This window comes from Lampetra planeri, chromosome 64, assembly GCF_965212315.1.
Source record: "Lampetra planeri chromosome 64, kcLamPlan1.2.h2, whole genome shotgun sequence".
Taxonomy (NCBI): Eukaryota; Metazoa; Chordata; class Hyperoartia; order Petromyzontiformes; family Petromyzontidae; genus Lampetra; species Lampetra planeri.
Genome location: NC_136170.1, coordinates 2,191,751 through 2,208,616, shown reverse-complemented (window position 1 = coordinate 2,208,616; position 16,866 = coordinate 2,191,751). Strand labels below are relative to the sequence as shown.

The 16,866-nt window shown below is 49.2% G+C and overlaps 1 protein-coding gene across 1 annotated transcript in view; it reads right to left on the bottom strand.

Moving 5' to 3' along the window:
- The window catches only part of LOC144737057 (receptor-type tyrosine-protein phosphatase beta-like), a 39,973-nt gene extending 23,620 nt beyond the window's left edge, over nucleotides 1-16,353 (bottom strand). Inside the window, exons 1-4 of the mRNA XM_078619706.1 lie at nucleotides 16,119-16,353; nucleotides 8,893-9,098; nucleotides 7,087-7,279; nucleotides 3,455-3,570 (exon numbers count right to left, since the gene is read on the bottom strand). Coding sequence (XP_078475832.1) covers nucleotides 3,455-3,570; nucleotides 7,087-7,279; nucleotides 8,893-9,098; nucleotides 16,119-16,173 — 570 coding nt within the window. The 5' untranslated portion in view covers nucleotides 16,174-16,353. The remainder of the gene's footprint in view (nucleotides 1-3,454; nucleotides 3,571-7,086; nucleotides 7,280-8,892; nucleotides 9,099-16,118) is intronic.
- Nucleotides 16,354-16,866: the final 513 nt, after the last annotated feature.

Genomic DNA, 16,866 nt, shown 5'->3' with positions numbered 1-16,866 from the left:
GCGTTGTCGGTGGTGCAGACGCAGAGGCAACGATCCACCTCGGCACGTTGGAGCAATGCTCCTTCCTCGCAGCACGTGGAGAGGCCAGGGAGGTGTTAGAGTGGAATGTCTCTACCTCCCTACGTGCTATGAAGAAGAGGCCATCGTTACGCATTTATTTTAAGGCCACGGTGTTATTGACGGAAGGCGTTGAGTTTCTTAAATGGGCTCTGTCCAGCACCCCCAAAGGGTACAAGTCCCAAATCGCAGCACGACTCATTCCGGCACCTCCCATTTGCACGGTTGGCTACGTACGGTGCGAAAGAAGTTCACCATACATACATAGACTCGCACAGAGACCCATAGACTCGCACAGAGACCCATAGACTCACACAGAGATACATAGACTCACACAAAGACCCATAAACTCACAGAGACCCATAGACTCACACAGAGCCCCATAGACTTGCACAGAGACACATAGACTCACACAGAGACCCATAGACTCACACAGAGACCCATAGACTCACGCAGAGACCCATAGACTCACACAGAGACACAGACTCACGCAGAGACCCATAGACTCACACAGAGACCCATAGACACCCACGGACGGACAGAGTTGACGCGTTCACGCTTGCCAACCATAAGTTGGAAAGCATTAAAACGACAAAGGACCCTCGGTATACCCGTTTATAAATTATCGGGGCAACCCTGCTAATCTATGGGTGTCTCTGTGGGTTTCAATGGGTGCCTCTGTGGGTCTCTGTGTGTGTACGCGTATGTGTGTTGAACTTATTTACACCGTTCGTAGAAAACCCTGTTAATCTATGGGTGCCTCTGTGGGTGTCTCTGTGGGTGTCTCTGTGTATGTACTGTATGTTGAACTTTTTTCGCACCGTACGTAGTCACCTGTGCTAATCTATGGGTGTATCTGTGGGTGTCTATGCGTGTCTCTGTGAGTCTCTGTGTATATACTGTATGTTGAATTTTTTTCGCACCGTACGTAGTCACCTGTGCTATTCTATTGGTGTCTCTGTGAGTCTCTGTGTATGTACTGTATGTTGAACTTCTTTCGCATCGTACGTAGCCAACGGTGCAAATCGGAGGTTTCAGCGAGCACCAACGAAGGCCGGTTCACTGCGCGCAATCTGGTGGCCATCATCACGCCTGGCCGCCTTTGTCTCCCCAGTGTCAGAGTTATTGTGAACCCTCCGTTACAGACAGACAATCCGACATAGGTAATATATTGACGATCTTAACCTTGATAATTGTTTTTTTACCCTTCTATCTGGCAACAAAACTGACACCTTTTTTTTACAAGGAGTCATGTTTACATAGACCACAATACCTGCAGTCATAATGCAAACCAAAAACATAACTCTGATAATGTATGCACTGTCCTTGAAGTTGATTGGTCCACACCCGAGACAGCTTTCCTTAAAGCCTAGTCTCACATGGTGTTGGACCAGATGACGCCAAAAGGCGCACAACTCAAAGACAATGCACCATCAGAGTATGAGAGCTCGGGGTAAGCATTTACACCATTGGAACCTCATTTGCATTATGACTGCAGGTATTGTGGTCTATGTGAACATGACTCCTTGTAAAAAAAGGTGTCAGTTTTGTTGCCAGATAGAAGGGTAAAAAAACAATTATCATATTTTTACTGGCAAATGAGGTTCCAATGGTGATCTTAACCTTCGTTTGAAAAGCGTCAAACTGATAACAGAAGTAGTGGTGCCTACTGCACTATTAAAACACGACTTTTATTTTGCCAGGTAAGCCCCCACTGAGCTATGCAGCTCTTTCTTAGAAGTGACCTGGCCACAAATCACGAACGACAGCTCAACGAAGTGGCTTCTCATCATCGCGTGGAAATTGTAAAGCAGCCAAATGCTCTAAACGCGTGTTTCTAAATGTGGAGGGGGAAACTGCAGGACCCGGAGAAAAATCCACACGACCACGAGGAGAGAGAGACACCGCAAACTCCAAATATACATCAGCAGGCGTCAGGGTTGGGAACGAACCCACGACCTCCTGTATACCAGGCGAGGAAGTTAACATCTCCTAGCCACTGTGATGATGATGAGAGATGAAAACTCCAAATATACAGCAGCAGGTGTCAGGGTCGGGATCAGGATCGAACCCACGACCTCCGGTATACCAGTCGAGGTAGTCAACATCTCCTTGCCACCGTGATGATGATGAGAGACGCAAACTCCAAATATACAGCAGCAGCAGGCGTCAGGGTCGGGATCGAACCCACGACCTCCTGAATACAAGGCGAGGTAGTCAACATCTCATAGTCACCATGGCAGCAATTCAATTGGAATGCGCCAAACCTCGGAAGCTAAGCTGGCTTTGAGCCTGGACAGTCCTGGGAAGGACGACCGCCGTGGACATAATTCCAGCTGGGTCTGCCCGGGGTAAGTGACCCGGGAAAACAACAACAACAACAAACAAATATCCGCAACCGGCACACCGCATCGAGTATACGGGATAAGCCCTCACTTGCACAGGGCACCGTGAGCCGGGCGTGTGTGAATTTGTGTTGCAGAGAGCGCGCACTTCACACGGGGAACTCGTGTTGTGTGGGTGTGCAGGCCACGTGTGCAGGCCACGTGTGCAGGCCACGTGTGCAGGCCACGTGTGCAGGCCACGTGTGCAGGCCACGTGTGCAGGCCACGTGTGCAGGCCACGTGTGCAGGCCACGTGTGCAGGCCACGTGTGCAGGCCACGTGTGCAGGCCACGTGTGCAGGCCACGTGTGCAGGCCACGTGTGCAGGCCACGTGTGCAGGCCACGTGTGCAGGCCACGTGTGCAGGCCACGTGTGCAGGCCACGTGTGCAGGCCACGTGTGCAGGCCACGTGTGCAGGCCACGTGTGCAGGCCACGTGTGCAGGCCACGTGTGCAGGCCACGTGTGCAGGCCACGTGTGCAGGCCACGTGTGCAGGCCACGTGTGCAGGCCACGTGTGCAGGCCACGTGTGCAGGCCACGTGTGCAGGCCACGTGTGCAGGCCACGTGTGCAGGCCACGTGTGCAGGCCACGTGTGCAGGCCACGTGTGCAGGCCACGTGTGCAGGCCACGTGTGCAGGCCACGTGTGCAGGCCACGTGTGCAGGCCACGTGTGCAGGCCACGTGTGCAGGCCACGTGTGCAGGCCACGTGTGCAGGCCACGTGTGCAGGCCACGTGTGCAGGCCACGTGTGCAGGCCACGTGTGCAGGCCACGTGTGCAGGCCACGTGTGCAGGCCACGTGTGCAGGCCACGTGTGCAGGCCACGTGTGCAGGCCACGTGTGCAGGCCACGTGTGCAGGCCACGTGTGCAGGCCACGTGTGCAGGCCACGTGTGCAGGCCACGTGTGCAGGCCACGTGTGCAGGCCACGTGTGCAGGCCACGTGTGCAGGCCACGTGTGCAGGCCACGTGTGCAGGCCACGTGTGCAGGCCACGTGCGCTTAAGGACCACACCTGGGTGATCGTCTCGTTGCTGCTCAACTCGGCCTCGTCGCTGGGCAGGGCCACCTTGTACTTGGCCCTGACCTGGAGTTCAACCTCCTCCTCCTCCTCGTATGTTGGCCGTGGCTCTGCGGGCAGTCACAACAGGGAGAGCGGTCACAACAAGGGCAGTCGCAGGAGGGCAGTCATGGCAGGGGCAGTCACCGAGTGGACTGACAAGAGGGCAGTGACGAGAGTAATCACGGGGGAGGGGCGCAGCTACAATTGCCAAAAAGGTCGTCGCGTGAAAGGGCAGTCAAGGGAAGGGCAGTCAAACGGAGACTGATGTTCGCGCAGTTGCGGCCGTAACTACTGGAAGTGCAGTCACGGGGTAGGCCAGTCAGGGAACAGTAACAGAAGGAGAGTAACAGGTTAGTCACGGGGCAATTGCAGAAGGGCAGTCGCGGTAAAGGGCAGAAGGGCAGGTGGACCTGGCTCCGAGATGGAACCTCGGTCTCGTGAGCTGGTGTGAGAGCGTGAGATTGCGTGAGAGTGATTGCGTGAGAGTGATTGCGTGAGAGTGCGTGGAAGTGATTGCATTAAATTGCGTGAGACCGATTGCGCGAGACCGATTGCGTGAGAGTCAGATTTCTTGTCGAGTGAATGCATGAGATTGCGCGAGACCGATTGCACGAGACCGATTGCGCGAGACCGATTGCGTGAGACCGATTGCGCGAGACCGATTGCGTGAGACCGATTGCGCGAGACCGATTGCGCGAGACCGATTGCGTGAGAGAACAGAATGCAAGAGCTCACGTCTCCCTCCTCTCGACTGCGCGCCACGCTCACCTCTGAACAATCATCGCGGGCTATAAAGGATGTACAATTATTTTATTATTTATTATATCCGCGCACGGGACTTTGTTTCCAAGTCGTATAAATATCACAGGTCAGACGGGGGTAGTCCCTCTCTTTTTGTTGTTGTTGTTGTTTAAACCAGACGCTTCCAAACTTCTAAATCGCCACGTCCTCCACGGTGGCTAGGAGATGTTAACTACCTCGCCTGGTGTACAGGAGGTCGTGGGTTCGATCCCCGACCCTGACGCCTGCTGCTGTATATTTGGAGTTTGCGTCTCTCATCAAAATCACGGTGGCTAGGAGATGTTAACTACCTCGCCTGGTACGCAAGAGGTCGTGGGTTCGATCCCTACCCTGACGCCTGCTGCTGTATATTTGGAGTTTGCGTCTCTCATCATCATCACGGTGGCTAGGAGATGTTAACTACCTCGCCTGGTACGCAAGAGGTCGTGGGTTCGAGCCCGACCCTGATGCCTGCTGCTGTATATTTGGAGTTTGCGTCTCTCATCATCATCACGGTGGCTAGGAGATGTTGACTACCTCGCCTGGTGTACAGGAGGTCGTGGGTTCCATCCCCGACCCTGACGCCTGCTGCTGTATATTTTGAGTTTGCGTCTCTCATCATCATCACGGTGGCTAGGAGATGTTAACTACCTCGCCTGGTGCACAAGAGATCTTGGATTCGATCCCCAACCCTGACGCCTGCTGCTGTATATTTGGAGTTTGCGTGTTCTCTCTCTCCCCCCGTGGTGGCGAGTATTTTAATCTCCGGGTCCTCCGGTTTCCCCCCACCCCCCTTCACAGGTATAAGTTGTCTTGTGGTTGTTGTTTGACTTGCATCCCACTGGGATTTTTGCACAGCGTTGGTGTATGGTGCTTTTTTTCTGGAAGACTTTGCAGTTTTTTCCTGGATTTTTCTGTTTTGCGCATAGTCACTTCAAGATGTTTTCTTGTTCATGTTTTTGTTTTCTGTTTGTTGCGGTTGCACCCGATTCAAGAGCCGAATGGCTCACAGGGCTATACCAAATAAATGAAACTGAAACTGAAATCATCAACAGCACGCGTTTAGCGTATTGGGCTGCTGTACATTGCCACGTGATGATGATGAGCCAATTCGTTTTGCTATCATTTGTGGCCAGGAGATACGTAGCTCAGTGAGCCTTACCTGGTAACATTAAAAATAGAGTGTACTTCTCTGTGTATCCATCACTATATGTGTCAGCCTCTCTGTCCATCTATCCGTTTGTCTAAAAATTTGTCTCTGTGTCCCTGTGATGTGTGTGTGTGTGTCTGAGCCGGCCTTCATATGTGCTCACGAACAGCACTTTCCCCAAATGTCTGTGGAGGCTATACGGGGGATCTTTGTCTTGTCTTGTATAGCCGCAAGAGTCTGTTAAGGCTATACGGGGGTCTTTGTATACATATGCCTGTGTGTGTATGTCTGTGCGGATGTGTGTGTGTGTGTGCGTTTGTCTGTGTGTGTGTGGGGGGAACGGTAGTGTAGCGGTTAGCGCGCTGCGCTACGAACCTGGCGAGTTCGATTCCCACTCACGGCTAAAACCAGTGACGAGTATCTGAACCGGTCCTGGGCCTCCCCTAGGTCGACTCAGCCTCAAATGAGCACCTGGTGCGATGTGTAGTAAACATCGCCACTGGGGAGACAAAGGCGGCCGGGCGTGGTGTTGGCCACCCACCCCCTCGTGTGCCGTGCCGGCCTTCATAGGTGCTGCTCGCTAACAGCACTTGCCCCAACAGTCTGTTCAGGCTATACGGGGGGGTCTTTATTTGTCTTTGGAGCGGTCGTGTAGTGGTTAGAGTGGTTAGAGCACTTTATTACGACCTCGGTTACCCGAGTTAGATTCCCGGCCATGTCCAACATCACGGGTGAGCAATACCCCAAACCTTCACCACCAACCAGTGTGGTGAAGTATGGTCAAACCCCCCCCCTCCCCCGCAACTAGAACAACTTCTCATTGGTTAACCCTGTGCTGGAGAACCACGGGTGTGGAAGAGCATCATCAGTTACATCTGCAGAACGTGAAGAACCAGTGGCATCAACATCTGCAGAACATGAAGAATCAGTTGGTATATACATCTGCAGAACGTGAAGAAACAGTGGCATCTACATCTACAGAACGTGAAGAACCAGTGGCATCTACATCTGCAGAACGTGAAGAAACAGTGGCATCTACATCTACAGAACGTGAAGAAAAAGTGGCATCTACATCTACAGAACGTGAAGAACCAGTGGCATCTACATCTGCAGAACGTGAAGAACCAGTGGCATCTACATCTACAGAACGTGAAGAAAAAGTGGCATCTACATCTGCAGAACGTGAAAAACCAGTGGCATCAACATCTGCAGAACGTGAAGAAAAAGTGGCATCTACATCTGCAGAACGTGAAGGAACAGTGGCATCTACATCTACAGAACATGAAGAGCCAGTGGCATCTGCAGAACGTGAAGAACCAGTGGCATCTACATCTGCAGAACATTAAGAACCAGTGGCATCTACATCTACAGAACGTGAAGAACCAGTGGCAATGTAGTCACTACGCCACTGATAATGTAATCACTGATAATGTAGTTACTACACCACTGATAATGTAGTCGGCCGAAACCGAAACCAGACCAAAAGCAAAAAATTTACTTTCGGCCAAAACCGAAAGTTACAAATTAACTTTCGGCCGAAACCAAAAGTTTTCCGAAAGAGGCCATTTTCCAACTTTCGGCGTCAAAACCGAAACAAAATTTTGGTCGACCTCCAGACACGACGCCACTGCCGTACGCTCCCCACGCGTCTCACCTGCGCAGAGCGAGGCGAGGCTTCGCCCGGTCTCTGCGCGCCGCCACGAGCTCGGGTACTTGCGCTCGAAGTGTCGCACCACGACCCACGTGCCCTGCTTGCTGAGCAGCAGCGAGCGGTCGCGCACCGCCAGGAGGTCCGCGTCACGGTCGCGCGTCACGCACGCCCACCCGGGGGCGTGCCGGCAGCTCACCTGGTGGGGGGGAGGGGGCACAACACGCCGTGTAGTGTATAGTGTAGTGTGTAGTGTAGTGTATAGTGTAGTGTATAGTGTAGTGTGTAGTCTGTAGTCTGTAGTGTAGTATATAGTGTAGTCTATAGTATGTCGTGTATAGTGTATAATGTATAGTGTAGTGTGTAGTGTAGTGTATAGTGGTGTAGTGTAGTCTATAGTGTAGTGTATAGTGTAGTGTATAGTGTAGTGTATAGTGTAGTCTGTAGTGTATAGTGTAGTGTATAGTGTAGTGTATAGTGTAGTCTGTAGTCTGTAGTGTAGTATATAGTGTAGTTTATGGTGTATAGTGTAGTGTATAGTGTAGTCTGTAGTCTGTAGTGTAGTATATAGTGTAGTCTGTAGTGTATAGTGTAGTGTATAGTGTAGTGTGTAGTGTATAGTGTATAGTGTAGTGTATAATGTAGTCTGTAGTCTGTAGTGTCGTATATAGTGTAGTTTATGGTGTATAGTGTAGTCTGTAGTCTGTAGTGTAGTATATAGTGTAGTTTATGGTGTATAGTGTAGTGTATAGTGTAGTCTGTAGTCTGTAGTGTAGTATATAGTGTAGTTTATGGTGTATAGTGTAGTGTGTAGTGTAGTCTGTAGTCTGTAGTGTAGTATATAGTGTAGTTTATGGTGTATAGTGTAGTATATAGTGTAGTCTATAGTGTAGTGTATAGTGTAGTTTATAGTGTAGTCTGTAGTGTATAGTATAGTCTATAGTGTATAGTGTAGTGTAGTGTATAGTGTAGTCTATGGTGTAGTGTAGTGTATAGTGTAGTGTATAGTGTAGTGTATAGTGTAGTATATAGTGTAGTCTGTAGTGTAGTGTATAGTGTAGTCTGTAGTGTATAGTGTAGTGTATAGTGTAGTCTATAGTGTAGTGTATAGTGTAGTGTATAGTGTAGTCTATAGTGTATAGTGTAGTGTGTAGTGTAGTCTATAGTGTAGTGTATAGTGTAGTGTATAGTGTAGTGTATAGTGTAGTGTGTAGTGTAGTATATAGTGTAGTTTATAGTGTATAGTGTAGTGTATAGTGTAGTCTGTAGTCTGTAGTGTAGTATATAGTGTAGTCTGTAGTGTATAGTGTAGTGTATAGTGTAGTCTATAGTGTAGTGTATAGTGTAGTGTATAGTGTAGTCTGTAGTGTATAGTGTAGTCTATAGTGTATAGTGTAGTGTGTAGTGTAGTGTATAGTGTAGTCTATGGTGTAGTGTAGTGTATAGTGTAGTGTATAGTGTAGTGTATAGTGTAGTCTATGGTGTAGTCTATAGTGTAGTGTAGTGTATAGTGTAGTGTATAGTAGTGTATAGTGTAGTGTATAGTGTATAGTAGTGTATAGTGTATAGTAGTGTAGTGTATAGAAGTGTAGTGTATAGTAGTGTATAGTGTATAGTAGTGTAGTCTATAGTGTAGTGTATAGTAGTGTATAGTGTATAGTAGTGTAGTGTATAGTGTAGTGTATAGTAGTGTATAGTGTAGTCTATAGTCTATAGTGTAGTCTGTGTCTACACTACAACGTAGCCCATAGCCTACAGCAGTGATATCCGCGCCAAACGTTGTCATTCCAACCAAAACCTCTGTCGGCTCACCAGGCTGGCGAGCTGGCCCAGGTGGAAGCGGGAGCCGCTGTACCCCAGGCAGGAGCCCTCCGCGTGGCTGCGCAGGCGACCCCCGGGTAGCCACAGCCACCGCTGGCCGGGCAGCCGTTCGTCGCACTTCGACATCCAGAGACGCGGGGAGCCCGCGGCCGTGGACAGGCAGTCGGGGCTCTTGGCGTTGCGGATCTGGAACGGGTCTAGAGCAGCACGGGTCGCAGGTGAGATGGAGGAAACTGGCACGGGTCTAGAGCAGCACAGGTTGCAAGTGAGATGCAGGAAACTGGCACGGGTCTAGGGCAGCACGGGTAGCAGGTGAGATGCAGGAAACTGGCACGGGTCTAGGGCAGCACGGGTCGCAGGTGAGAGGCAGGATACTGGCACGGGTCTAGGGCAGCACGGGTTGCAGGTAAGATGCAGGAAACTGGAACGGGTCTAGAGCAGCACGGGTGGCAGGTGAGATGCAGGAAACTGGCACGGGTCTAGGGCAGCACGGGGCACAGGTGAGATGCAGGAAACTGGCACGGGTCTAGGGCAGCACGGGGCACAGGTGAGATGCAGGAAACTGGCACGGGTCTAGAGCAGCACGGGGCACAGGTGAAATGCAGGAAACTGGCACGGGTCTAGAGCAGCACGTGTCGCAGGTGAGATGGATGTAGTGTATAGTGTAGTGTACTACTTCAGTGTGTTAGAGAGTAAATCCACAAGATTTACAATTTGAGTGAACACAACACAAAACATAATTGATCGACGTTTTCATCCGTTTCAGATTTGACAACGCCTCATTGGAACCCCCGCACGGATACCGATTTGCGTGCACGCGGTGGTGAGTCGGGCCCGCGCACAAGAACAAACATCTCCCCTATACTCTTTGGTTCTTTCGGTAAAGTCACGTAGGTATAAAATAAAATAAATCACGACGTTTCGATTGCAACACAAGCAATCATCATCATCATCATCAGGTGATTGCTTGTGTTGCAATCGAAAGGTCGTGATTTATTTTATTTTATACCTACGTGACTTTACCGAAAGAACCAAAGAGTATGGATTCCTGCAGTCACGAAAGCTTCAAATCTAGAAATCTCCCCTATAGCCTTCAATAGAGCATCACTCGTGAAGGCCGGCACGGGCGCGCCTATTAAACTAACAAATTAAACTATAAAACTACGTAAAATAACACTATGTTTTAGCAGGTTAAGGCTCACTGAGCAACACCAGCTCTCGCGACAAATTATATCTCAAAGAAGTGGCTTATGATTAACCACGTGGGAAACGGAGAGCAGCCAATTAACTATAAAACGCGTGATGTTGATTCCAGATGTGGAGGGGGAAACCGGAGGAGCCGGAGAAAAATCCACGCGACCGCGGGGAGAGAGAGAGAGACACGCAAACTCCAAATATACAGCAGCAGGCGTCAGGGTCGGGGATCGAACCCACGACCTCCTGTATACCAGGCGAGGTAGTTGACATCTCATAGCCACCATGATGATGATGAGAGACGCAAACTGCAAATATACAGCAGCAGGTGTCAGGGTCGGGATCGAACCCACGACCTCCTGCGCACCAGGCGAGGTAGTTAACATCTCCTAGCCACCGTGACGCCCTATCGAAGGCTGGTGGTCACCAGCACCACACCCGGCCGCCTTTGTCTCCCCAGTGCTGACGTTTGCACATCGCACCAAGGACTCATTGAAGTTTTGATTTAAAGCTTTCGCGACTGCAGGGATTCAGGTACGCGTGCCCTAGACTGTCGAAACACCTGAACGTGGCAGCATTATGGTGTGCAGGGACGCAAAGAATTCCCAGCAAAGACACACACACACACAAACGCACAGATCCAGAATCTTGATTTGTACTGGAGGAATCCGATGAGCTAACGAAGCTCATTTTGTTCGCACGACACACGACACCAGCAGAACCAACACAAAATACATATATATGCACGCTCGCAAACGGAAACGCAGATATTTCGAATGAGAAAATGAGACGCAAGAGACGCACGGACAGAGACAGACATTCGCAGCAGCGAGGGGATTCGTATAGACACGGACAAACCCGCATATCCGGACCGCTAATAAGCAGTGACAGGCAGACACAAACATTCATAGACGTATACATAGCACGGACGGAGACGCGGTGACGCTCACCCAGGCAGACAAAGCAAATATCCCCCGTGTAGCCTTAACAGACTGTAGGGGCAAGTGCTGTTAGCGAGCACCTATGAAGGCAGGTACGGCACACGAGGGGGTGGCCAGCAATACGCCCGGCCGCCTTTGTCTTCCTAGCGGCGATGTTTACACATCGCACCAGGTACTCATTTGAGGCTGAGTCGACCTAGGGGAGGCCCGGGACCGGTTAAGACGATCGTCACTGGTGGTGGCCGTGAGCGGGAATCGAACCCGGGTGGACAGGTTCGTAGCGCAGCGTCGCGCTAACCGCTGCACCACCGCTCCCCCAGACAGACACACACACTGACGCACATACCAAGACACACACACTGACGCACACACAGGCACACACACTGACGCGCACACACTGACACAGACACACACACACTGACGCACACACAGACACACACACTGACGCACACACACAGACACACACACTGACGCGCACACACTGACACACACACTGACGCACACACACACTGACACACACACACTGACACACACTGACGCACACACAAAGACACACACACTGACGCACACGCGAATGGATGTAATACTAACACGGGGGGCACAAAGACAAAGATCCCCCGGATAGCCTTTGGACAGACTGTTGGGGCAAGTGCTGTTAGCGAGTAGCAGCACCCCATGAAAGCCGGCACGGTGGCACCCGAGGGGGTGGGTGGTCCGCCAACACCACGCTAGGGCTGACCGATTTGGGGAAAACGTCTAATTGCGATTTTTCTGACAGATATTGCGATTTGATCTGCGATAAAAAAAAATGTAAGTCAAGCTTTAATTCTAGATTTGAAGCTTTCGTGACTGCAAGGATTCATATTCTTAGGTTTTTTCGGTAAAGTCACGTAGGTAAAAAATTTAAATTAATAAAAGTAAAATAAAAAATCACGACGTTTCGGAGGCAACACAAGCTTCCGTCTTCAGGTGGAACCGTCACAGCACGATAGCTGTATCACGTCGTGATTTTTATTTTATTTTTTATTTTACTTTTATTAATTTTAATTTTTTACCTACGTGACTTTACCGAAAAAACCTAAGAATAGTCAAGCTTTAGTTCAAAATTCACTGTGTAATAGATGTAAAACATTCGATGGAGAATTATCACGTGATACCATCAAAATATGAACTGCTCTGAGTATCAAACTCTCTGGTTCTTTCGGTAAAGTCACGTAGATAGGAAAAATAATAAAAGAAACACGACGCTTCGGTCGCAACACAAGCGTCCGTCTTCAAGACTGCTCTACATATTGTAATGCAAGGATGAGAACTTAAAATATATTAATTGCTTCCAACGCGTATTTATTAAAATGTTTTAATTGCAATAGAACAATCAAACATATAACAATTGTGAAGTTAAACTAATTAAGTTATAATAATAATAGAATAAAACAATTCCCATAAGAAGATAATTAATAGGACGTTTCAAATCGCAAAAAAAATCGCGATTTTCTAATCGCATTGTTTGAAATTGCGATTAATCGATTTGAAATCGATTAATAGATTTGAAATCGATTAATCGATGTGAAATCGATTAATCGTTCAGCGCTCCACCACGCTCCACCACGCCCGACGTTGACTACACACCGCACCAAGTACTCACTTGAGGCTGAGTCGATCTAGAGGGGAGCACAGGTTCAGGCACCCGTCACTGCTGTTGGTGACCGTGAGTTGGACGCGAACTCGGGGGGTGTGGGGAGGGGTGCCGAGTTCGTACCGCAGCGCGCTATACCACTGCTACAACTACCGCCCCCCCCCCCCACCGTATCAACTCCACAGTCACACGCCGAGGACACAAATACAACACGAGCACACGCGCGCGCGCGCACGAAAATACACGGGAGGACACTCGGACACAGAAAGACAAAGATCCCCCATATAAATTTCGATTTAAAGCTTTCGTGACTGCAGGGATTCATCTTCTTGGTTCTTTCGGTAAAGTCACGTAAAAGGAAAATAATAAAATAAAATAAATTACCCCTATCCCCTCCCTTTGATGCTGCTAATCCTGCATAATGCACGGGCATAATATGACTTTGAAACCCCCCGCCCACCTCCTACGCATTTCACAAGTAGTGACTAATCCCATATCTGCGTTTCCCATAAATATGCTAAATTCCTCTTGATATGCAAATTCCTTTGTCAAGGCGCTTTTCTCCCACCAACCCAGCTTAAATATACGCTCCAAGCTTGGTGGTGTTTCATTCTTCACCTGAGGACGGCTGCTTGCGTTGTGGCCGAAACGTCGTGAGAATTATTTTATAATGTTTTATTTTTATTATTTTATTATTTTCCTTCTACGTGACTTTACCGAACGAACCAAGAAGATGAATCCCCCATATAGCCTTAACAGACTGTAGGGGCAAGTGCTGTTAGCGAGCACCTATGAAGGCCGGCACGGCACACGAGGGGGTGGGGGTGGCCAACACCACGCCCGGCCGCCTTTGTCTCCCTAGCGGCGATGTTTACACATCGCACCGCGTACTCATTTGAGGCTAAGTCGACCTAGGGGAGGCCCGGGGCCGGTTCAGATAATCGTCACTCGTGTTGGCCGTTGAGCGGGAATCGAACCCGGGTCGCCAGGTTTGTAGCGCAGCGTAGCGCTAACCGCTGCACCACCGCTCCCCACTTCTCGAACGCACGCACGCATGCCGAGACGCAACGGAGGCACGCAGCACTCACGGACACGTAACCCAAAGAGACACGCGCACACACAAGGACATGTGTGTGTACACACACACAGACGCATGCATTACTAAGACACACACGCGCACGCACACCGTGCAGTGTTTACATAGACACACGTAAACAGGCACGCCGAGTTGGGTTTAACACGTGGTAGGAGGAGGCTTTCGCGACCACTATGATCCATTAGAGGGCTTTTTTTCAGGTTAAATCGCGTAAATACAAATGTGTCGTTAAACCCGCCACCACCCGACATAGCCAATTAGTAAAGGGTTTGTCACGTAAACAGAACGTGACCAATTCGTTACTGGTACAGCACCACAACGATTGTGTGTTGGAGAGTAAAACCCACTACAACATCTACAACTATAGTGTAGTGTATAGTGTAATGTATAGTGTAGTCTATAATAGTGTATAGTGTAGTGTAAATTAGTGTATTGTATAGTGTAAATTAGTGTATAGTAGTGTAGTCTATAGTAGTGTATAGTAGTGTAGTATATAGTAGTGTATAGTGTAGTGTAAAGTAGTGTATTGTATAGTGTAGTGTATAGTAGTGTATAGTGTAGTGTAAAGTAGTGTATTGTATAGTGGAGGGTATAGTAGTGTATAGTGTAGTGTATAGTGTATAGTGTAGTGTATAGTGTAGTGTATAGTGTAGTGTAAAGTAGTGTATTGTATAATGTAGTTTATAGTAGTGTAGTCTATAGTAGTGTAGTGTATAGTGTAGTATACTAGTACAGCACTACACCGATTGTGTGTTGGAGAGTAAAACCCACTACAACATTTACAATTATAGTGTAGTGTATAGTGTAGTGTAAAGTAGTGTATTGTATAGTGTAGTGTATGGTGTAGTCTATTGTAGTGTATAGTGTAGTGTATAGTAGTCTAGTCTATAGTAGTGTATAGTGTAGTGTATAGTAGTGTAAAGTGTAGTGTATAGTGTAGTATACTAGTACAGCACTACACCGATTGTGTGTTGGAGAGTAAAACCCACTACAACATTAAAAATTAGATTACTGTGACGTGTTGCCGGTCATTATAAAAACAACAACAACCACCAGCATCATCAGGCGACGGCCAGAAGCTATGGGGAAATCCTCCTGTGCCAGTCTTGAACACACACGGACACTCGCACGCAGGAGTACGCGCAGACAGACAGGCACACTTTACACCACCCATCAGCACGAATTGGCGACGTACGGCGCGAAAGAAGTTCAACGCACGCGCACTCAAAGACGAGCATCATTGACAGACACAGCGATCAACACGACACACAGACACACACACACACAGAGTGCTTGAAACGGACACCACCATACGCACACTTTAAAATCGATTCAATTCACACGCGGTCAAACAACGGCACCGATGGACAGGACACGTTGTTTCACGTACCCAAGCGCACACACACGCGCGTTTAGCATTTAAAGCCGTCGGTCGGCTACCTGCTAACGTGAGTTGTACGCTCGTGCAATTGAAATCAATCTTGCACCTTCACCGTCACCGTCAGCAAAGGCGACACAGACCCCCCGTGTAGCCTTTAACAAACTGGTTCAACAGTTCTACTGCTGGATACATTTGTTTCCGCCTGAGGACGACCGCTTGTGTTGCAATCGAAACGTCGCGATATAAAAAAAATAATTCTACCTACGTGACTTTACCGAAAGAACCAGAGAGTATGATACATAGAGCAGTTCATAGTTTGATGGTATCACGTGGTAATGCTCCATCGCATGTTTTACATCTATTACACAGTGAATATTGAACTGAAGCTTGTCTTAAAATTTTGTTTTTATCGCAGATCAAATCGCAATATGTCAGAAAAGCCCCAAATGTTTCAGCCCTAGCGTGTGCCACCGTGCCCAATGCTTTCATGGGGTATGGATTCCTGCAGTCACGAAAACTTCAAATCAAATTGTAACAGACTGTTGGGGCAAGTGCTGTTAGCGAGCACCTATGAAGGCCGGAACAGTACACGAGGGGGTGGATTGCCAGCAACACGCCCGGCCGCCTTTGTCTCCCCAGTGGCGATGTTTACCACACACCGCAACCAGGTTCTCATTTTGAGGCCGAGTCGACCTAGGGGAGGCCCAGGGCCGGTTCAGATATAATCGGTCACAGTTGTTGTTGTTGTTGGCCGTGAGCGGGAATCGAATTCGGGGTCGCCGGGTTCGTAGCGCTAACCGCGTGCACCACCGCTCGCCACCACCGCCACTACCACAATTAAAAACAAGCCGCTTAATGAAATGTTTATCAATGAATTCCGCTACGCACGCACACGCCCCGAGAAACGTTCCAAAGCAATTTCCTTTCTTTGTGAAACTCAGCAAAGCCCCCCTCGTTTCTGCCACTCACCTGCCAGCACGTTCCCCGCGGCCAGTAGCAGACACAGCAGGATCAGCGCTGGCATGCTGATGCTGCCCAACACGAGGAAGACGACGGTTGTAATGGTGCTGGTGGTGCTGGTGATGATGATGACGATAGCCTCTCGATCGGTCTCGACAACCCTGCGGACATTCACGGTGTCGCGCGCCTATCGCTTCGGCTGACAATCGCGTTGAGTAGTTTGAGATTCGTGATGCTCAAAGAGAGAGAGAGAGAGGGGAGCAGAGAGAGAGAGAGAGCGAGAGAAGGCGTCCTCCGGATAAGCCCCCCCCCCCTCCCGGCTGTCGTTGTCCAGCGGATGGAATTCGCAGCGGACCGCTCGTCAGATAGGCCGTGACAAGGGCTGGTGACGAATTGAAATCGCTCCTTCTCTTCCTTCCACGCATTGTCACAGCCTGCTGACCTCCCGTCCACAGAGAGAGAGAGAGATGGGGGTGGGGGTGTAGCGAGTATCTCTCGTTATAATACCCCCCCCATCGCCACCAACTATGCCCACACAAACACCAAGATCCCCACACCCCCCCACCCACACACACACACCCGGATAGCGAGAATGGATTGTGTTTTTTGGGGGGGGTGGGTGGTAATGTTCATTCTAGATTTGAAGTTTTCGTGATTGCAAGGATCCATACTCTTTGGTTCTTTCGGTAAAGTCACGTAGGTGAAAATAAAAAAATAAGAATACAAGTTAAAATAAAGAATAAAATATTAAATATAT